At 34.0% G+C, this 22,890-nt stretch overlaps 2 protein-coding genes across 6 annotated transcripts in view; one reads left to right on the top strand and one right to left on the bottom strand.

Annotated features, from left to right (window-relative positions):
- The window catches only part of MRPL13 (mitochondrial ribosomal protein L13), a 41,179-nt gene extending 34,262 nt beyond the window's left edge, over window positions 1-6,917 (bottom strand). Inside the window, exons 1-2 of the mRNA XM_074266524.1 lie at window positions 6,567-6,917; window positions 4,197-4,320 (exon numbers count right to left, since the gene is read on the bottom strand). Of these exons, the coding sequence (XP_074122625.1) occupies window positions 4,197-4,320; window positions 6,567-6,593 (151 nt within the window). The 5' untranslated portion in view covers window positions 6,594-6,917. The remainder of the gene's footprint in view (window positions 1-4,196; window positions 4,321-6,566) is intronic.
- The window catches only part of MTBP (MDM2 binding protein), a 72,950-nt gene continuing 56,940 nt past the window's right edge, over window positions 6,881-22,890 (top strand). For 2 of the 5 annotated variants that reach the window (XR_012481936.1, XM_074266483.1), the window contains exons 1-10: window positions 6,959-7,132; window positions 10,537-10,617; window positions 12,229-12,302; window positions 12,392-12,543; window positions 13,642-13,677; window positions 14,081-14,139; window positions 15,264-15,408; window positions 18,290-18,407; window positions 19,869-19,997; window positions 21,011-21,105. Coding sequence is in view for 4 of the 5 variants with exons in the window: in XM_074266483.1 (XP_074122584.1) it covers window positions 7,018-7,132; window positions 10,537-10,617; window positions 12,229-12,302; window positions 12,392-12,543; window positions 13,642-13,677; window positions 14,081-14,139; window positions 15,264-15,408; window positions 18,290-18,407; window positions 19,869-19,997; window positions 21,011-21,105 (1,004 nt within the window). In the remaining variant the exon portion in view is untranslated. Of the gene's footprint in view, window positions 7,133-10,536; window positions 10,618-12,228; window positions 12,303-12,391; window positions 12,544-13,641; window positions 13,678-14,080; window positions 14,140-15,263; window positions 15,409-18,289; window positions 18,408-19,868; window positions 19,998-21,010; window positions 21,106-22,890 lie in introns of all 5 variants that reach the window. The other 3 variants (XM_074266510.1, XM_074266492.1, XM_074266504.1) reach the window with 2 other exon arrangements.

Below are 22,890 nucleotides of genomic sequence, written 5' to 3'. Positions count from 1 at the left end.
AGGGGAAATTTTATATTTCTAGATGCTTACTTGCATAAAATAGAGAAAGAGAAGATCAATAAATTGGGCTTGCAACTAAATAAGCTAGAAAAAGAACAAATTAAAAACCCCCAATCAAATACCAAACTTGAAATTCTAAAAATAAAAGAGATTAATAAAATTGAAAGTAAAAAACTATTGAATTAATAAATAAAACTAAAAGTTGGTTTTATAAAAAAACCAACAAAATAGATAAACCTTTAATTAATTTGTTTAGAAAGAGGAAAATCAAATTGTTAGTCTCAAAAATGAAAATGGAAAATTTTCCACCAATGAAGAGGAAATTAGAGCAATAATTAGGAGTTACTTTGCCCAAATTTGGCAAATACTTTGCCAATAAATTTGATAAACTAAGTGAAATGGATGACTACCTCCAAAAATATAGGCTTCCCAGGTTAACTTGCTTAAATAGTCCCATTTTAGAAAAAGAAATAGAACAAGCTATTAATCAACTTCCTAAGAAAAAATCCCCAGAAAACTGGGACACTGCTGGTGGAGTTGTGAACGAATCCAACCATTCTGGAGAGCAATCTGGAATTATGCCCCAAAAGTTATCAAACTGTGCATACACTTTGATCTAGCAGGGCTACTGCTGGACTTATATCCCAAAGAAATACTAAAGAAGGGAAAAGGACCTGTATGTGCCAAAATGTTTGTGGCAGCCCTTTTTGTAGTGGCTAGAAACTGGAAAATGAATGGATGCCCATCAATTGGAGAATGGTTGGGTAAATTGTGGTATATGAATGTTATGGAATATTATTGTTCTGTAAGAAATGACTACCAGGATGAATACAGAGAGGCTTGGAGAGAATTACATGAACTGATGCTAAGCGAAATAAGCAGAACTAGGAGATCATTATATACCTCAATAATGATACTGTATGAGGATGTATTCTGATGGAAGTGGATATCTTCAACAAAGAGAAGATCTAATTCAGTTACAATTGATCAATGATGGACAGAATTAGCTACACCCAGAAAAGGAATACTGGGAAATGAACAATTTTCAAAGAAATTGAAGCTATTTCTAGTCATATGAAAAGATGCTCCAAATCACTATGGATCAGAGAAATGCAAATTAAGACACCTCTGAGGTATCACTATACACCTCTCAGATTGGCTAAGATGACAGGAAAAGATAATGACGAATGTTGGAGGGGATGTGGGAAAATTGGGTCACTGATACATTGTTGTATGGGAACTATAAATGAATCCAACTGTTCTGGAGAACAGTTTGGAAATATGCTTAAAAAATTATCAAATTTTGCATACTCTCTGACCCAGCAATGTTTATACTAGGCTTATATCCCAAAGAGATCTTAAAGGAGAGAAAGAGACCCACATGTATAAAAATCTTTGTGGCAGCCCTCTTTGCAGTGGCAAGAAACTGGAAACTGAGTGGATGGCCATCAATTGGAGAATGGCTGAATTATGGTATATCAATGTTATGGAATATTATTGTTCAGTAAGAAATGACCAACAGGATGATTTCAGAAAGTCTGGAGAGACTTACATGAACTGATGCTCAGAGAAATGAGAAGAACCAGGAGATCATTGTATATGGCAAAAATAAGACTATATGAAGATCAATTTTGATGAATGTGGCTTTCTTCAATAATGAGATGATTCAAACCAGTTCCAACTGTTCAGTAATGAAGAGAGTCATCTCCTAGAGAGAGGACTATGGGAAATAAGTGTGGACCACAACATAGCATTTCCACTCTTTCTATTGATGTTTGCTTGCATTTTGTTTTCCTTCTCAGGTTTCTTTTCTTTTTAGATTCAATTTTTCTTGTACAGCAAGATAACTGTATAAATATGTATACATATATTTCAACATATTTAACATGTATTGAACTACTTGCCACCTAGAGGAGGTAAGGGAAAGGAAGGAAAAATTTGGAACGGAAAATTTTGCAATGTTCAATGTTGAAAAATTACTCATGCATATGTTTTGTAAATAAAGAACTTTAATAAAACAAAACAAAAACAAACAAATTACATATTACAAGGTTATTGTAAGAATCAACTTATTACATGAACACTTCATGAACTGTAAAATGTTATATAAAAGGCAAAATCTATTATGTAATATGTAAATATAACTGAGCTACTTCTATGCTAGATCCAGCATAAATATTTTTGCCATTTTAAAAAATTATCAATTCAGCATTAGATTATCAGAGGACTGTCTACTCAAGGTATTTGCTCCCCCTTCCAAGAAGACCCCCTAATATGTGGTCATCAAACCACTAATTAACTTGGATAAATGGATATGATAAGCTCTATGAAAATGAGGCTCTTAGGTGATTTTTTTTTGACTACATTAAATAGTAAAGATTATCTCCTAAGGCTGGAGGAGTTCTGATCAGTGTCAGTGATATATAAGGCAGAAATACATAAGGATGAAACCATAGCTCTTTAATGTATTGAAGTTATTTTTTTGCTATGTTTAGGTAAGAAAGTCTAAGGGGGGGGGGGGAAGAAGAAGATTATTATGCATGTATTATTGTCCTTTCTGGCTAATAATAATACATGAGGCTAGTAAATTAAGGAAATATTTGAGTCACAATGTTAAGAATAATGTACTGAGTTTCAAGTTGGATTCAATGACGATGATAAGGATGACAACAACAACAAAAAAGGTGGATAGAGGTCAGAAGAAAGAGTGAATCACTTTGACATGTGAATAAAAGAGGAACTGCCTTGACAAGTAACCTGAGGGCCTAGAGGCTGGTACCAAAAACTGACTCTAAATAAGAAAAAACTAGCCAGAACAAAGCTAGAATTGTAGATGAATTCAAGCAGCAGTATGCACCTATACTTGAGCCATTGCTCTGGCATCACAAAATAGGTAAGTACTGAGAACGCACATGTACATACAAATTCAAATAAAACATGAGTGATATTTGGGGAGAGATGATTTTTTCAGGTGTTTTAAGCATTAGCCCTCTGTAAGGAAAGTCAGTCTCTCTAAGAGGAAAATATGAAAGTATTAGGACATATAAAAAGAATTTCCACCTAAGAGTGATGAGACTTAGGCTACTTTGCCTCATATATTTGTTCCATTAAGTTACACTTAAGCTGTGCTATGCACACTTAATACATTTCTCAGGTAAAAGGTTATTTTCTGTTCTGGGAATGTAATGAGGTTAGGATTTTGGAGCTAACAATGTTATGTATTTGAATACATCCGATATAAGGGACAGTGAAGGAAATGTAAAAGGCAGACCTAGGAAAAATTATTCAAGGGAAAAAGGACTTTTAGCTGGGATACAGGAGATTAGGAAGGAAAAACAAATGAAGAGAAAAGAAAATAGGGAAAGCAATTAAGCTCCCATTATGGGGAGGAAGTATTGAATTAGGCCTTGAAGAAACTTTAACAGGAGAAAATACAACCATTCTAAGCCTGAGATAGCAGATATAGAAGGTAAAGAAAAAACCAGAACAATAATAGGGTTAGGGTTTGGGTTCTTTCCAATCCAGTTTGCTTAGAATAGAAAGTATCTGACAAACATAAAATAGAATGAGGCTGGGAAGTTATATCTTATTCCATTAGACTGTGAGCTCCTTGAGGGCAGGGACTACCTTTTGACTCTTTGTAAGCTCAGCACTTAGCACAGAACAGGTGCTCAATAGGTATTTACTGACTACCTGACATCCAGGGCTAAGAGATACCAACATCAGTTAGTTAGTTATAGTTAAGTAATTTGTCCAAGATCATACAGGTAGTAGACAACTCCAACTCAGTTTTCCAATTTCAATTCCAGTGCCCTACCTGTTCTGTAGTGCTGTAGCTGGAGATTTTGGGCTCCAGCTAGGAAGTCAGGCCAAAAACTAAAGACCTGGGAGTTCTTGAATAAATGGAGAGGGTAAAGACATGAGACTAACAAGACAGAGAAAAGGAAGAGTCAGGAGGAGGGAACCCTTGGGGGGAAGGGGGAGGAGGAGGACTTCAAACTTGAGGAGTGGGAGAACATGAAGTGGACTGAAAAAGAAGGAATAGACAGAGAAGTAAGGAGTCATTGAGAAAGGGCAGGGCAAGAAGAAAAAGGTCCCGAGGAGACAGAGGACAATTTAGAAATAGAAACTATTATTACATCAACAATTTTGCCAAGAAATCCAGCCATGTTACTGATTGATATAACAGTACTTACTCAATTGATGGTATACAGGTTTATGCAGCCCTTGAAGTCTGACTGATGCTATTGCTGCAAGTTTGCCTGGCGGTTGCATTTTTCCATCTAAGAGATACCATACTCTGCCAAAAGTAGCCCATTGCTAGAAAAGAAAAGTAAAATTTTTATTAAAAACAAAAATCAGCTAATTGAACATCAAGTGATAAAAAAATATATTAGAAATACCATTAAGAGAACCTTAAATTTAGGATTAAGATTGGTTTATCACTTACATATAGGTTTAGCAAAGTCAATTTTTGTACAGTTTAGTATTCAACCATAAAATCAGTTATATAAATGAGTCCTATTACTGATAGAGCTAACATAACTAGCCAAGCCTGAAGAATGTCACTGAAAATAAAGTTTTCAGTGACTAAATCTCTTATTTCAGAGCAATAACCTATTCTATTCAATAAACATTTCTTAAATGCTTACTATGTGCTAGGCACTGTGCTAATCAGAAGATAGAAATGGAGATAAAAGCTTTTATGATGCTTACAATCTAAAGGGCGAGACAATATGCTAGCAAATATATAAACAAGACAAGCTATATACAGAAAAAAAAATAGGAAATAATTAACACTGGCAAGGCATTCGAATTAAGAGGGCTGGGAAGGATTCCTATAGAGAGTGGGATTTTAGCTGTAACCTAAAGGAGGTCAGGGAGCTCAGTTGTTCCAATGTAAGAAGGCATGAAAGACAGTCAAAGAAAACGCCTGGAGCAGAGAGAGAGAAAATCTTGTTCATGGAACAGCCAAGAGGGTCAGTGTCATTGGATCAAAAAGTAAGTGTTAGAGAATAAAGTTATTTGAAGACAGGAAAGGGAAAAGGGAGCTAAATTACCAACGCCAAACAACAATTTCTTTGGATTCCCCTAATTTTGTTGGTTGAGAAATCTATAAGGGATAATACATCTTGGAAACTATTAGTGGAAAAGAATATTAGGTTTGTAATCAGGTGGTTTGGATTTGTGTCCTGGCTCTGCGATCCTTATCTGCTTATCTTGGACAAATCATATAACTTAGGGAAAAGTCACCTCTCTTGAGTTTTCCTTTCCTCATCTGTATATTAAAAAAGGAAAACAACACTCACAACAGAGTATAAGAATAGGGATGGAAATTTGAGTTATCGTGGGAGTAAAATATTTTAACTGTAAAAAGTGACAAATAAATTGTAAAACATTAAGATCTGCTAGTCAGAGAGAACTTTTCAAAAGATTAACCATCCATCAGAGCCTAACTTTCTGTTTAGAAATTAATAGCTGAAGAACATGGGGAAGGAAGAAAGAACAAAAAAAATACAGAGCTGAGAAAACACTTAAACTCAATGTTTCTTAACTTGGGGACGAAGAACTTTAAAAAAAAAACCCACGCTTTTATTTTTAAAATATGTGGGGGCAGCTAGGTGGCGCAGTGGATAGAGCACCAGTCTTGAAGTCAGGAGGACCAGAATTCAAATCTGACCTCAGACACTTAACTGGTCCTAGCTGTGTGACCCTGGGCAAGTCACTTAACCCCTGCCTCAGGGGGAAAAAAATATGTGCATAGTTTTTAACATTCACCCTTGCAAACCTTGTGTTCCAATTTGTTTTCTCCCTCCCTCTCTTTCCTCCACCCCCTCTCTAATGGGCAATATATGTTAAAATATTGTTATATATGTTAAATAACATGTTGTTATATGTTAAATGTTAATGTTATTATATATTATGTTAAAATATATATGCTAAATATATGTTAAAACCACACATTTTAAATAATTTTACTTCAATATAACAAATTATCTTTGTAATCCTTTGTTATACTAGACCAGGGCTCCTCAGACTTTTAAATAGGGGGCCAATCCAATGTCCTTGTGGGAGGGCCGGACTACAGTAAAAACAAAACCTCACACTCTGTCTCCGCCCCTCAGCCCGTAGGCCGAAACTCGGCGGGCCCGCAGTTGGAGAACCCCTGTTCTAGATGCTTTTAAAAACGTCATTCTGGAAAAGGACATACATTTTACTAGACTGCCAAAGATGATATGCAATACAAAAAAAAAAAAAAAAAAAGGCATAGAACCCCGAATTTGGCCCATCCTCCCTTTTGACAGATAAAGAGCTTGAGCCCCAAGATGAAGAGCAGGGGTGTGTGGACGGTCAGACCTGGAAGGAATCCCAGAGTTCCTCTTGCCTAAATGAGGAAATTGAGGCCCAGAAAGATTCAGCTTCGCTTTACCACAAAGTTACAAAGACGCTCCGCCGCAGAGGCAGAATTGAGTTCAAGCCGCTACTCTCCCGTCATGCCTCGCTTCTCTCGGGCTCAGTCAAGGGGGGAAATTTGTTCGCGGGCCACGGCGCGCCCCGTTTGTTACCTGTTGCGCTCTGGAGAAACTCGACATTGCGCACACTCCTCCGAAACGTGCCAGTCTCGGGCTACCCGACCACGAACGGCTCCGGAATCGGGGCCTGGTCCCACGGGCGCTCAGGCTCGGCCCGAAACACGCTACGCCAGCGCACAGTTCCCAGCCCCTTCTCGCCGGGTGCCGGCCTTCTTTGAAATTCCCGGATGGGGGAAGAGAACCGAGACAAACTCAAATGTAGACGGAATTCTTAAGCGACACAACACTCCCCCCACCTCTCTTCCTACCCCAGTTCCGGACTATTTCCGTTGCCTGGTACCTGGGAAGCCGGGCCCTGGACGCAAAATTACGTAGGGGAGGGGAGGGGAACCAGAGAAGAAACGGAAGTACGTCACGGAAGCGCGGGGCATTCGGATACACTGAGCGGCGCGAGCTCCAGCTGCGTCTATTTGTGTCGGAGGTCATGGACCGATACCTGCTGCTGTTGACCTGGGGCGAGCGGCGGGCTGAGGCGGCGGCCCGAGAGCCGGGGGATCGGCCCGCGACGTCCGCGGCGGACGGCCTCGAGTTTTCTCCGGGTAACCCGTGGGCTGGGCGGGGGTGTCACGATCCGGATTCGGAGGGACGCCTTTTTTTTTGGCGGGGGAATCTGGAGGGAGGGTTTGCCGGAGTCGCTTCCAGCGCTCACTGAGAGATTCTGATCTGAGTTTGAGCCTGCTTTTCCTGTAATCCCGTTATAGACGCTCCCAGACCGTCTCAGCCCATCTCACGTGGACAACTCTGGTGACATAAAAGATTAGAAAATTTTTTTTTTGCACGGACAGATCTAGTGGCACAAAAGTTAGCAGAGAAACATGTAGCTGAGGGAAAAGGTTTTCCAAGGAGCTGATGGAAATATGGAAAATTTAAGATACATACGGAGCTGGCTGAAATTTATAAGAATTATTTATCATTTTCCAATAGATAAAGGATCAAAAGATGTAAATAGGTAGTTTTTAAAAGAAATCCAAGCCATAAACAATCAGATTTAAAAAAAAAAACCTGTAAAACAATAATACTTGAGAAATACAAATGAAAGCAAATTTGGGGTTCCAATTATTATATATCAGACTGACGAGGGTGACAAATGAGGAAAATGATGAATGCTGGAAGGGCAGGGGGAACAGGTATATTAGTGCTGGGCTAATTAAATTTTTTTCTAAAGGTGACCCCTCCCCTCATTTTTATGTGACCCTGGATATAGATATATTAAATAGGCATACAACTCAAACGTTGATAATAAATCGTAATTTCATGATCTCATATTCAATTATGAGATGTGGTGGAGAACCACACTTTAAGAAGGTGGACTCTACCGCACTGTAGATCTGTGAACTTAAAACATTTTCAGTCCGTGGCATCTCAAGAGTCAAGTCATAGACTAAGCCATTTTCAGCTCCTGTAGAAATAGTCATTCCCCCCACAGGTAGGTTTTATGGAATCTCAAGTAGAAAGAGGTTTTAGAGATGATCTAGATCTCGTGGGTTTTTTTTTTTTTTTTTTTTTTTTTTTGTTGTTGTTGTTGTTGTTGTTGTTGTTGCTTTTTTAATTAAAGCTTTCTATTTTCAAAACATATGCATAGATAATTTTCAACATTCACCCTTGGAAAACTTTGTGTTCCAAATTTTTTCTCTCCCTTCCCCCTATCCCCTTCCTTGGATGACAAGTAATCTAGTATATGTTAAACATGTACAGTTCTTCTATATATATTTCCACAAATATACTGCACAAGAAAAGTCAGATCAAAAAGAGAAAAACTGAGAAAGAAAACAAAATATAAGCAAACAACAATAAAAAAGTGAAAATACTATGTTGTATCCACACTCAGTCCCCACAGTCCTCTCTCTGGGTGTAGATGGCTCTATCACAAGACTATTGGAAGTGGCTCGAATCATCTCATTGTTGAAAAGATAGGCCAGAGAATTCTTATACCTTGGACAATTTTTGTGGACAGATTTCAAGAGATAACTGAATTTGGGTTGTGGGAAGTGATAGTCTGTTTTCGTTTTCACCAATTTTCAATTGAAGTTTAAAAATCTTTTCATTTATTTAAAATCATCATTCTGAGGATCTTTTGGCTTCATTAGATTGCCAAAAGAGTAAGATTTAACCTGCTTGGTTCTCCTCCCCCTCATTTATTTTAATAGATGAAGAAACAGACCTAGCTAGAGTTAGTGACTTGCTCAGGGTTCCTTGGGTTTCTAGGGTCTCTCTCTCTCTCTCTCTCTCTCTCTCTCTCTTTTAAATAATAGTTTTTACTTACCAGATATATGCATGGGTAATTTTACAACATTGACAATTGCCAAACCTTTCGTCCTAATTTTTCCCCTCCATCCCCACCCCCCAGATGGCAGGTTGACCAATACATGTTAAATATGTTAAAGTATAAATTAAATACAAAATATGTATACATGACCAAACAGTTGTTTTGCTGTACAAAAAGAATCAGACTTTGAAATAGTGTACAATTACCCTGTGAAAGAAATCCAAAATGCAGGCAGACAAAATTAGAGGGATTGGAAATTCTATGTAGTAGTTCATAATCATCTCCCAGAGTTCTTTTGTTGGGTGTAGCTGGTTCAGTTCATTACTGCTCTATTAGAACTGATTTAGTTCATCTCATTGTTGAAAATGGCCACATCCATCAGAATTGATCATCATATAGTATTGTTGTTGAAGTATACAACCATCTCCTGGTCCTGCTCATTTCACTCAGCATCAGTTCATGTAAGTCTCTCCAGGCCTTTCTGAAATCATTCTGCTGGTCATTTCTTATAGAACAATAATATTCCCTAACATTCATATACCACAATTTATTCCGCCATTCTCCAATTGATGGGTACTCACTCAGTTTCCAGTTTCTGGCCACTATAAAAAGGGCTGCCACAAACATTCTTGCACATGCAGGTTAGGGTCTCTCTTTCTAAGATATCCTATATATATCTGGAATATCGTTAGTTATTTGTGTGTTCTCTCCCCTAAATTGAGCTCTTTGGGGGCAGTGAATTTTTTTTCTTTTTATAGGTAAAACATAAAAGAAAATAAAGCCTGATGAGATGGAGTGTCTTGTCTAGGATAACACCAGGATGAGGGGCGGTGAGGGTGGGGTTAATTTCTGAACTATTATGTCAATTCCCATCTCAGCTTTTGGTGCCAGATAACTAGCTAAGTGGTAATGAAGATAGAACACTAAACCATTTGTCAGAAAGACGAGTTCAGATTCACTTAATTAGCCATGTGACCCTGGCCAAATCACTTAACCTTTGCCTGCAAAATCCCTTATCTGTAAAATCAAGGAAATAGAAGATCAAATGAGATATTTGTAAAGTGCCTTGCAATCCTTAAATACTGTGTATGCTAACTATTAATATATTGATTACTAGGTCTAGGCAATTTTGGTGTCATTCATTTAACAAACATTTACTAAGCATCTTCTGTATTCTAGGCATTGTGTTGGGTTCATTCTGATTTTAAGAAGCTAACATTCTGCTAGAAAATGGAAAGAACGTTGTATTTGAAATTAGAAAGCCTTGATTTTAGTCTGTGCTCTTAACGTTTAAAAACCATTGTCAAAAACAGTCAAAACAGTTGACTAAAACTTAACCTGTATTCATAAGTAAAATGGGAATTAATAGGATTATGAAAAAAAGGCTTTATAATGGCTCAACAGCCATTTTTAGATTTATTCTGTTAATTTCTATATTTTTTTATATTTCAATATGAAAAAAAGTTTATAATAGCTCAACAGCCATTTTTAGATTTATTCTATTAATTTTTATATTTTTGATATTTCAATATGTACTGGTGTTTGGAAGATAGTGGTAAATGTCAGCTGCTCAGACTTGAAGCCACTAATTTTTTCAGTGATCTGAAAGTATTTGAAACCTATTGCATTTAGCATTAAGTCACATAACTGAATTTTATTACTATTTCTTTGTTGTAGGATTAACAGCAGCAAATGTTTATCATTATGTGAAAAGAAGCATTAGTGCCTCAATGAATACAGAAGATAGTACCTTCCCTGGTAAGTGTAGGAGAAATCCCCATACTATAAGTTATTGGCAGTAGGAATTCAACAAATACTTGTTTAGAAACTTTTATATGCAGAGAACTATTCTACATGGGGAGGGGAGAAAGGGAGGAAGGAATAAAAAAATAAGGCATACCTCTTGCCTTCAAAGACCATGATTGGCAGGACACAGACTTTGTTCATTTTATGTAATTTTCCCCAAAATCTAAGTGATGAGAGAAATGTGGCAGTGATAAAAGTATTACCTTTATGGAGTGTAGTAGTAGAGATGCTTTCCCAGTGTCTTATTACTTCCATTTTCTTATCTGTTTTTTCTCTTCTAATTTGGTTTCCATTCTCATCATTCTGCTAAAGCTGCATTAGTAAGCACCTGTCTACCAGTTCTAAGTTAGTATATTGTGATGCCGAAACAAATATACATTGTGAATTAATAAATTTGGTTTTGCTTTTTTTAAAAAGTTAATTGATAAGTTTCTTACTATGATCTTTTGAAGATCTAATTTTTTAGGATGTGTAAGTTCTAGATTCCCTCCTCTTATATTCAGAGCTGTGATCTACCTTCCCAGTTTCATCTTCAACTATTTCTGTTGGTAAGGGCATGGACATATTGAGCTGGAAGGTACCTTACTAATTATCCATCGTTATAAAAATGAAAGAAGTGAGGCACTAAGAGGGAAAGTGACTTGTCCAAAATCACAAGATTATGTTTCATGTAGTTCTTTATTATTCTTGCTGTCTTCCACCACTATGTTGCAGGCCCTCAGTGCCTGTATCTGGATTGCTGCAATAACTGTTGGTTGGTTGTCCTGCTTTTAGTTTCTCCCATATCCATTCTTTCTTCATTTGGCCCCTTCCCACCATGTCACCCTGCGTACTGTTTTCAATATACACTATAGTGGCTCTATCACCTTTAAGATCACTTTAAAAGTTTTCTGGTCTTCATAATGCCTTATCTTTCCAGGCTTCTTAGGCTTTATATTGCCCCTTTGTACCCTTTGATCCAATGATATTGATTTCCTGACTGTTCCACAAACTTGACTTGCCATATTTTGGTTCTGGGCATTCTCTCTGATTGTCACCTAGGCCTGGAATGCCTTTCTTTCCTTCGTTTAGACTGCTGATATATCTGGTTTCCTTTGAGTCCTAAGTAAAATTTTATTTTCTTCAGAAAGCCTTCCCCCTTAAGTACTTCCCTCTTTTAGTCAATTATCTCTTTTTGTTCTCTCTGTCTCCTTCTCTGTGAGTGTGTGTGTGTATCTTTTTTTGTGCATAGTTTGCTTTTTTTGTTAGATTGTGAGCTCCTTGAAGGCAGAGATTGGTCTTCCTCCCCCTCCCCGCAGCCAAATTTTATCACTTATCTATTAGATACTTAACTGACTTTAAAATTTTTAATTAAATTTTTAATTTTATTTTAATTATTTTTATTTTAAATAATATTTTATATAATTAAAAAGTATTATATAAATACTTTAATAATGTTTTAACATTTTACCTTAATTTTGTTAAAAAAAATTTAAAAAATTTTTAATTTATAATAGGTACTTCACTAAAATTTGTTGTAAATTAAAAAGATAAAGTGTTGTAAATGAATGTTTTATTTTTAAGCCTGTTCAGTGGTTGGTGTTCCAGGAGCCAAAAAATGGTTCTTTGCCATTCAAGCGATATGTGGATTTTATCAGGTAATTTAAAAGGGAAGCACAATTCAGTTATCTTTGAATATTTCATTTAATAGGTATTGCATTTATGAAGGCAAGCTTTCTGTTTTTAGTTTTGTAGCTCCGATTGGGAAGAAATACACTTTGATGCACAAAGAGAGGATGGAGAGGACACTCTTCAAACAGATATTGAAGAATGTCTGAACGCTGTTCATTGTTTGGAGGAAGAAGACAGCAGCAGCAGGGAGTCACTGTCCCTGACTGAGTATGTGCACAGCTGGGTGGCAGGCGGTGGGGCAGCCCTTAGAAAGGTTAAATGCAAAATCAGAGGGTGACTAACAATGGGGGTCTACAGGTTAGGGGGTTTGGGCAAGTTTCCTCAGCTCTAAAGGAAAGTTACCAATAGATGACCCGGGAGGTTACTGCCAGCTTTATCTGTGACCACGTGAATAAACTTGCTGCAATTTTAAGTGATTTTAATGGACATGGCACTAAATTGAACAAACTAACTGTGAGATGCCTCGATGAATTGTTTCCTATTTCAGAACAAGGTGCATTTTTATTTTTTTAGCTTTCAAAGTTAAAAATTAATTTTACTATTTAGTGACATTAGTATTCACCTTTTATTGATAAGACACTGTATAAGCGTTTTGAAAAATCTTCGGGGAAAGTTTTGAAGACATTGAATATATCTGGCTGATATGCCTACTAAGCTTTATTTAGGATCAAATTTTGATGACTGTTCTTGAATTTTCTTCAAGAAGGGACTTAACGCTGGGGAGCGTGTGATAACAGTGAGAGGATTTCTTTCTCTCCCCTACTTACACTGAATCATGCTTTCCAGTGCTTTTCAAATTATTATATAATAAAATTCTAGCATAAATAAATAGAATGAACAACACTTATATAGATAATGCCAAAAATATTAGGTACTACTATCACCTTATTAGGCACCACATTGTTCCCTGATAAACTTTGAGTTTTAGTATATAAGTTTTTTAAAATCAACTCTTGCCCTTTTTGGTAGTGACTGGTAGGTGAAACAAAACCTCAGTCTTAATTTTCCTATCTTCAACTTGAAGTATTATACAGTTGGTTAAGTTTTTCTTTCATTTGTAGATAATGGAAAGTATGGTAGATATCTAATTTTAATCAGGTAATAAATCCAGTTAATAATTTCCCTTTCAGTAGTTCTAAATAGTGGACAATACTATATAGTGCATTATATAGTATTTTTGCTTATGTAGTATTTCATATTATTTTAACTATGAACATTTAAAAATTACCTGTTCTTTAATATTTCTATAGTAACTTACAGGTGATTTTATTTAATGTTTTCCTTTTATTCATCTTCTAATATTAGTAGAAAAATAAAGAATACGCAGAAGCAAAAACAAAGGTATGTATAATTATCTGGAAGAGGAATAAGAGGAAACCTGTTAATTAATTAAAAGAAGATTAGTCTTTATGAAGTCAAATTCAGTAAATGATCTCATAACAGACAATATAAAATGTTTTCATCTGTTGTAATATTCATTTTAAGCAAATGTTAATAATAGGGCAAATTTTATAAAGACTCTTAGGTATAATGTTTTTCAAACAGGGCTACATTACTTAACTATCTGTGACTGATAAAGCTTTTTAGGGCTTCAGGGAGAAAAAAAAGCTACATTAGCTTTATTAAATAAACCATGGCAGTGGTTTACTTTCCACAGTAAGAAAATGTATTATTAGATATAATCCAAATCCCATTAATTTGGGGATGTGCTTATCGTTTTCCTAACTTAAATTTTTAATTTTAGTCTGTTTGAAGAAGCTGCAGAAAATTTGCATCAGTTATCGGACAAACTTCCTGCTCCTGGTAATTTTCCACTTTTTATGTCTGAGTTCTAATGACTTGCATTAAAGCTTATAATTTCTATGAATCGTATTAAATTCAGACTTGAGCTTGAGGTATTGATGAGCTAGCTACCTTTAGCCTTGATAATGGATTCTGATCCATTAACTACATTGTATAAAACTTAAATCCCTAGTTGATCAAATTTGTCATTCAAGTGTGAATTCTTTTCATGCAACTAGATAAAAATAAGATTAGACGTAAAAGAATATTGTATTAAGTACCTCTTGATTTCTTTCTATTTAAGTGGGCTAATTGTAGAGCTGTGCTAATATGTTGTTCTGACTTTTTAAAACTGGTAGTACCTGGCATCCATAAAAGTCAATTTAACTTGGAAAATGCTTAATGCACTATGCTATTTTGGAAGTTGTTTACCAAATTTTAATTGTTGAAGGTAGAAATTGAGATCTGTATGGAGAAAGATAACTTTATTTTAAGATATGACAAAATATATGAAATAACATTATAAAGTTCAGCTAATTACATTTAGTTAACATGTTTGAGTAAATGGTAGAATTCAAACTGTGATCTTGGCAAGTTATAAACTTTCCTCCATAGACTATTCAATTCCACTTTGTTTTTTCCTGTTCTCAATAAACAGTCTTATGTTATCCAACTTTCCCCTCAGTTTTTGTTGCAATCCATGGTGAGTGGATGTGTGTGTGTGTGTGTGTGTGTGTGTGTGTGGTATCTAGATTTGATAGATTAATATTTAAAAAAAGAAATATAGCTATATGTTAAGCTTGTATAATAAATTTGAGATCCCTTTTGATTTTAGCATTAAGAAAAAAAAGAAAACAAATCTTTACAGATTTGTTCTTAGGGTAGCCCTGGTCAGATGTTTCTTGATATAGGAAGCAAATCTCAGTACTACTTTTGTCCGACCTTTCTAAAACCTAATTTTTTAACATCAAGGTTGTAAATTAAATGTTGTATACTTAAAAGTCTGAAATCCTTAAGTTTATTATTTTGAACCATTAAAAACTGAATTTTTGTAACTGATACTAGAATTATTAAGATGCTATTTTAGCTAATTTAAATTTTAATGGTTAAAAATACTTTATGTAAGATGACTTTTTCTTTTCTAGGTAGAGCAATTATAGATATAATACTACAACCCTTTGAACAAGATTCTTCAAAATTGAAAGACTGTTTACCTGTTATTGGTGCATTGAAACACTTGAGGGAGTGGCATTCAGCAAAAATTACTATAGCTGCAAATAATTGTAAAGGGTAAGTTCTGCTTAGACTTGGTTGTTTTAAAATAACTATCTGGGTTACAAGTTCTGCCCTTCACACCCACTAGCCACATAACCTTGGATAAATCACTTTACCTTGATACTTCTGTCACTTTTTAAGACTATGATTTATAGGAAAATTGCTGATTTGCATTGTTGGAGGAAGATTCTATACCAAAAAAATCTTTAAAGTAATCAAATCATAAGTTTAAATTAAAAAAAAATTCCCATATTTTATTTCCTGTTGGTGGAAATAAAATAATTCTTTTTATCATGAACACATTTGAGTTTTAAAGAAGGCTAAAATGATGTTGGTGTCAGAGATAACTGATACATGGATATGACTGTTGTTATGTCTGTTGTTTCTGCAAGCTATACATTGCTCTGCAAAATAGAAGCCACTGAGCTTAACTTTGATTGTTGGCAAAATTTAATAGCATATCATTAAAAGGATATGGTTATTGAGCATCAGGACAAGGAGACAGTGATTACAAAGATCTTTTACAGCTTCATAAAGATCAGATGATTCCAGACAAGCCACATTTTCTCTTTTGATAGGGTTTCTAAATTTGTTTATCAGGGAAATGTTACAGATTCAGTTTGCCTGGATTTTAACACCTATCTTCCTGAGTTGTATAGTACTTTGCAAGTCTTAAAACATTGTAAATGTGAGCTTTTATTATTGTTTTTGTTAATATTATGATAATTGAGAAAGTCTTGTATATTCTTATTTAGAAAGATGATCTGAAGTGATAATTTGATGAGGTAGATTTAATACTGGTTAAATGACCCAACTCAGAGAAGCACTTTTTATCAGTAAGGTAGACAAAAGATATAGATCAAATTTGTAGTTTAACACAAATTTAGGAGGGATTAATAATACAAAGGATAATAGAATCCCAAAGGATCTCAATAGACCAGTACATCAAGGTAACTCTAATTGGATAAAATTTAATGGGGATAAATGTTAAAGTTTTGCATTTTGATTCAGAAAATTAACTCTGATGAGATTGTTTCATCAACAATTAACAAAACTGGGTTCATTATTTAGACATAAAGAATGATATTATAAATAAATTAGAAGAACATAGGATTGTTTACCACTAGACATCATATTAATCATAAAATAATTTTGATTATATTAAGTTAAAAAGTTATTGTGCAAACAAAACTAATGCAGACAAGATTAGAAGGGAAGCAATAAACTGGGAAAACATTTTTATATCCAAAGAATCTGATAAAGGCTTAATTTCTAAAATATATAGAGAATTGATTCAAATTTATGATAGTTTAAGCCATTTTCCAATTGATAAATTGTCAAAGGATATGAATAGACAATTTTCAGATGAAGAAATTGAAACTATTTGTGCTCCAAATCATTATGGATCAGAGAAATGGCTAAGATGACAGGAAAAGATAATGACGAGTGTTGGAGGGGATGTAGGAAAACTGGGACACTCAGATATTGTTGGTGGAATTATGAACAGATCCAACTATTCTGAAGAGCAGTTTGGAACTCTGTTCAAAAAGTTATCAAACTGTGCATACACTTTGACCTAGCAGTGTTTCTACTGGGATTATATCCCAAAAAGATCTTAAAGGAAGGAAAGGGACCCACATGTGCAAAAATGTTTATGGCAGCCCTTTTTGTAATGGCAAGAAACTGGAAACTGAATGGGTACCCATCAGTTGGCTGAATAAGTTATGGTATATGAATGCTATGGAATACTATTGTTCTGTAAGAAACAATCAGCAGGATAATTTCAGAGAGCCTTGAAGAGACCTACATGAACTGATGCTAAGTGAAATGAGCAGAACCATGAGAATATTATACATAGCAAGAACAAGACTGTATGATGATCAATTCTGTTGGACGTGGCTCTCTTCAACATTGAGATGATTTCAAACCAGTTCTATTTCTGCAGTGATGAAGAAAGCCATATATATATATACTTAGAGAAAGGCCTTTAGGAAAAGTGTGGAACACAACATAGCATTCTCATTCTCTCTGTTACTTGCTTGCATTTTGTTTTCTTTCTCGTTTTTTTTCTTTTTCTTCCTTCTTGATCTGCTTTTTCTTGTGTAACAAAATAACTGTATAAATATATATACACATATATTGGATCTAACATATTTTACATATAATAGACTATCTGCCAGCTAAGGGAGGGAGTGGGGGGGAAGGCGGGGAAAATTTGGAACAAAAGGTTATGCAAGGGTCAAGGTTGGAAAAATTACCAATGTATATGCTTTGTAAATAAAAAACTTTAATAATAAAAAGTAGAAATAGAAAAAAATAAAAAAAAGGCAAAATTTAAGTTGCGACAGTGTGATATTGCAGCCAAAAAGCTAATAGATGCTTAAGACTATTAATAAACATTTCTTGGTCAAAATAAGGGAGATTAGAGTATTCTTGTATTCTGCTTTGATCAGTTGGTATCTGGATATTTATGTTTTGGATTCTGACTGTGACATTTTAGAAAAGACATTGATAAGCTAGAAAACATCCATAAAAGGGCAACTAGGATAATCAAGGGTCTTCACAAGTTGTCATTGAAGAGAAAATATAACTAAAGTATGATAACTAAATTATGGCTTCTGAGGAAGTGCAATTAAGGACTGTAGATTTTTTTTTTCCCTAGTAGAAATTTGGGAGCTAAATAGAACAGTCTGTTGAAGAGATGGAAATCATTGCCTTTTTAGGATGTACTATCCTGATTATATATCTTGCTACTGGTGTTCTCTGGCTGGGTGGTATTTGAAGAGCTTGTTATTCTTTGTGATTCTGACTTTTAGAGTCTACCTCTACTCTTTTCTCATTATTGAAATCCCAAGAGAAGTATATTTAGGGGCATGAATTTTCTTTATTCTTATAGAAGTTGCCAGAAAATTGCAGCCTATCTTTCAGCTGATATTGTGGCCCTAGATGACATAAAACATGTAATTGACTGCAAAGAATTATGGAGAGGGAAGATTCAGATATGGGAGAGAAAGGTAAATGGCAATTGTTTGAATTTTCAGTTTAGATTTTTACTTTTACTAAATTTATATAAAAATATTTCAGTAGGTATGATCTATTTAATTTTGGTTACTCATCTTATGTAATTTTTGTCTTTTATTAAAATTCAGCTTTATTAAAACAATAAAATGTTCATTATATACTAGAGTTTTCTTGTGTTCTCACTACTTAAACAGTATTTAATATAAAGTAAATTTTATTTTAGAGTTTATCCAATTGTTACATTTGGAGAACCAAGAGAGCTTTTTCTTTGAACTATATTATCTATAATAATAAAATTTGTTGTAGTTAGTTTTAAAAAAGCCTTTTTTACATATATCTTTGATTTTCTATCATCTTCATATCCAAGTTTCTTTATGCTTCTACAACCAAGGAATTATTTTTGTAACAAAAATTTTAAAAAGGAAGAAAAAGAGCAGTTTGGAAACCTGCCAGTATATTAAACAAGTCTGCATATATACTACATTCCACACCTATAGTCCTCTACCCTTTGCAAAGAAAGGAGGGAGTCATATTTTCTCATCTTTTTTTTTTTTTTTTTTCTCCCCAGAACCAGTCTTTGTCAGTATAATTGTATTGCATTCAACTTTATTCTCAAAGATTATTATGTCAGAAGACTATTCTGTTTCTTTTATTTTTCAGAAATAAAATAGACTGGTATTATTTTATGCTAAAAATGTTTTATAACCCATTTGAATGAACTTATCTAACAATTTAATATAGGCATATTTTCTAGTCATTAGGTTAAAAAAGAGAAGAAAATTGCAGTAACTTGAGGGTTGAGAGAATCTAGTGAAGATTTTTTTTAAGGACACTGGAAACTTGATTATATTGGAAGCCAGTTGTGAGAGAGAAAAAGGAAGAAGGATGATAATAAGATGATTAAGGTTGCAATCTGCACTCTATATATTAGCTATGTCACACCTTTTCTCTCCTTAAACATTCTGCACTCCATCTCCTCTCTTCTCTACCAGGACTAATTTGCTCATATCCTAATGAATATATCATTCTTCAGCTGATGTATGTGGATTAATAGAAAAAGTAATGACCTGAAATTACATTTCATATCATCACCTGAACCTAATGTTTGTAGATGATATGTTAGGATCATCTTTTGTAGTAAATTTGCATATTTTATAATAAGCTACTTAAACTTCAACTTTATGTTGAATGTATCCCAAATGTCCATTTTTCTTTGTAAAAATGTTTTACAAGTAGTGTGTAGTAAATGTTTATGGAATTGAGTATAGAATTGTAAAACTACATTTACATGTAATTGTAAATTTCACATCTTTTGTACTTAAATCATCTAACAATTTAGTTTAATATTTAAATAACTACAATACATGACACACCTGAAATTTTGACCTTTGATATCTAATTTATAATCTCCAAAAATGAGTCTTGAATATTTATTTACATTTTTCCTTTTTTAGTTTGCATCTGAAGTTAAGTTTCCAGAATTTAGTCTAAGAGGAATCTCACCAAAAATTCAAAACTCATCTTATTTAACTACTTCTACCAAGGAGACAGTAAAATCAAAGGATAGGAACGTTTTGCCAGAGGTGAGTTATATGTTTGATCTTCTATCAGCTAGATAGTAGTAGACTGCTCTCTTTTCTTGTTAAATTTTTTTGAAGCTATTGTTAACCGTTTTTAAAATGTACCCTAAAAATTAGTTGTGTTTTTGTTCTTGATAGTTTAAAACTATATAATTAAATTATATTGCTCCTTCATAGTTGAAATGTTAAAAAGGAAATTCAGAATGCCTTTAAAGTGATACCTAATGTTCCATATATGTGTCTGCTGTGTTATTGTGCATCTTATGTACATGTGAATGTGAGTATGGGTAGATAGAGAACCTGAACTTCAGGAAAACTCTGTTCAGTTCCTTCCTGTAGTACATACTTGTCAGGTTCACATCTTGGTCAAATCACTTTTCATTTTTCCCAGGCAATTGTAATACCAATTCTGTACTAGCCTATGTACTATAATCCTACTTTGTTTCAGTGAACAATTAACTTTTCTTTTATGATGCAATTTTTTGTGACACAGTTGAATGTGGCTTTTTTCCAGATAACATTTGCATAAAAGTAATATATCCCATTTCATTTGTACTGTCTTTAAATTATAATTTTTAATAATCATGAATTGCTGTGATTTTCATCTTTTTTTGATGCTAAAAATTTCAATTAAATTTTATTTAAATACACTTATGTTGTCTTATTTGGTTGTAATAGGTCTTAATACTTGTCTATTCTTAGTATTTGGCATCAGAGTTTAAAATACATTTCAATGTTAAGATATATTAAATTTTGTATATTCAACATTGTCAGAGCTTATAAAAAACTTGGAGAATTTTTGAAATGAAAAATATCATTAATTTGATATTTTAAAGTATAGAAACTGAAATGAAACATTACCTTTTCTGACATATGGAACATTAACAAACATAGTTTCATAGTTTTCATGAAAACAATGATAAAATCTTGATAAAAATCTTTTAAGATACTAAATCTTTTATTTTGCTTGAATTAAATTTTTATAGCATAAATTAATGGTAATGTCTTTTTTTTAGGTTTTTCATTATTATGGCTCTGTTTTAGAGTTCATACAGATGGTGTCATTGTCAGATCTTCCATCATACTATATGTCGGATGTTGAATTTGAATTGTATCCTTTTATTTGCAAACTTTAATGACATTGCTTTATTCAAAGATCAAATGTTATTCTTCTAAGAAATAAGTTTTAAATGAACCAAAGGAACAAAAATCACATGGGATGAGAAGGCACAGATGTGTCTTTCCTATTGAAAATATACCAACATCAATGAGAACACAGATCCATTGAAGTACACAAAACAGGACAGAAAATGATAGAAATCTATGGACCATATAGGGCTGCTGTGAGAATTAAATACAATGATATATCACTTTATAAACTATAAAGAACTATTTAATATCAATTATTATTATGTAATGTAAATAGTGTAACATTTTTTACAAAAATAATAAAGAAAATGTGTTTAAAGGGAACATGAATAGTTTAAGAACCTACTAAAATCAAATTTTATTTTGAATAATTGAAATTTCTCTTTGCTCATATTGTTGAGTAAGGAGATGTTTTATGTCTCATTGTCTAGTACAATGGAAAATAAGTATGCTGTTGCTAAGAATCTCTTCGACAGCAATCCTAACGTAGCCTTAACTGTAAGAGTTATAATAAAGGGGCAACTCACTTCTTCCTCAGATAATACTTCCCTTTTTCCTTTTGGTTGGCTCTTAATTATTAGGAAGTTGCTTTATTCCCCTGTTGACCTGTAATGTCTTTATCCATTGTTCTTATTTCTATCCCTAAGGTGAATAAGTCTTAATTCCTCTCCATAGGAAAGCTTTCAAATTATTGAAGATAATTGTTTCTCTTAAGTCTCTTTTAGCCTCAGTTTGCTTTAGTGGGTGCATATGTGGGAGGTTTAATTTGCTCATGGAGGTCTTCCTTCTAGATTAATTGTTGTCTGTAATTTGCTGTTATTCTTTCCATACTCTTACCTTACCAGATATAAATCCACTTACTTAATATGATCTTTGTTTCTCTTTGTCATTTACTTGATCTTTCATTGTCTTCTTGTACTTCCATGGTCTGTTGATAGTCTGATTCAATACATCTAAAACAATATTTATCTTCAAATTATGACTGTCTCGACTTCAGTTTAAGGGTACTTGTCAGTGTTTCAGCTGCTTTGTTTGAAAACTAGGTCATTCTTAATTTTTCTTATTTCTTACATATAATTATTTATCAGGTGTTATTAATTTCTTCTTAATAGTAACTCATGTATTTTCATTTCCATTGCCATCAACTTCAACCCCATTACCTTAGATTTTGTAATAATTTCCTCCCTTCAGTCTTTCTCCTATGCAATCCATCCTGCACTCCACCATTAGATTAATTATTTATTAAGCATTTATTTAGTGTTTATAGTAGGCCAAGAACTTTTTGGTCTTTGGCATACAGAGATTAAAAAACAAATGACATTCTCCCTTCAAGGAGCAAATAATTTTATATAAGATATATACAAAATAATGCAAGGTCTTTAGGAGAGTTAGGCATTTGCTACAACAAGAGATAGAAAATGTCTCATGTTCAGTGGTAGTGCTGAGCACTGACTTGGGAAGTCTAATAATGAAGTTTAATAGTATAGGTTTTAGATATTGGGGAAAATCTGAATTGTGAAGATGGAAGATTATCAAGGTCCGGGCTAGCTCCTCTAAAGGGCTCAGAATCAGTCCTTGTCCCACGTTGGGCGCCAAATTGTAGATGTTCTGATGGTCTCTCAATTATATGGGAAAAGATTTCTTTTCTCTGTGAATCCTTTTCTCTGTGTGCAGGTTTCTTGGGAGGCTTCTGGAGCCTCCAGCCAGCCTCTTCTTCTTTTTGAATCCTGGCTGTGAATCTCCTCAG

The sequence above is a fragment of the Sminthopsis crassicaudata genome, chromosome 1, assembly GCF_048593235.1.
Source record: "Sminthopsis crassicaudata isolate SCR6 chromosome 1, ASM4859323v1, whole genome shotgun sequence".
Classification (NCBI taxonomy): Eukaryota; Metazoa; Chordata; class Mammalia; order Dasyuromorphia; family Dasyuridae; genus Sminthopsis; species Sminthopsis crassicaudata.
This window is presented reverse-complemented; position numbering and strand designations above follow the sequence as displayed.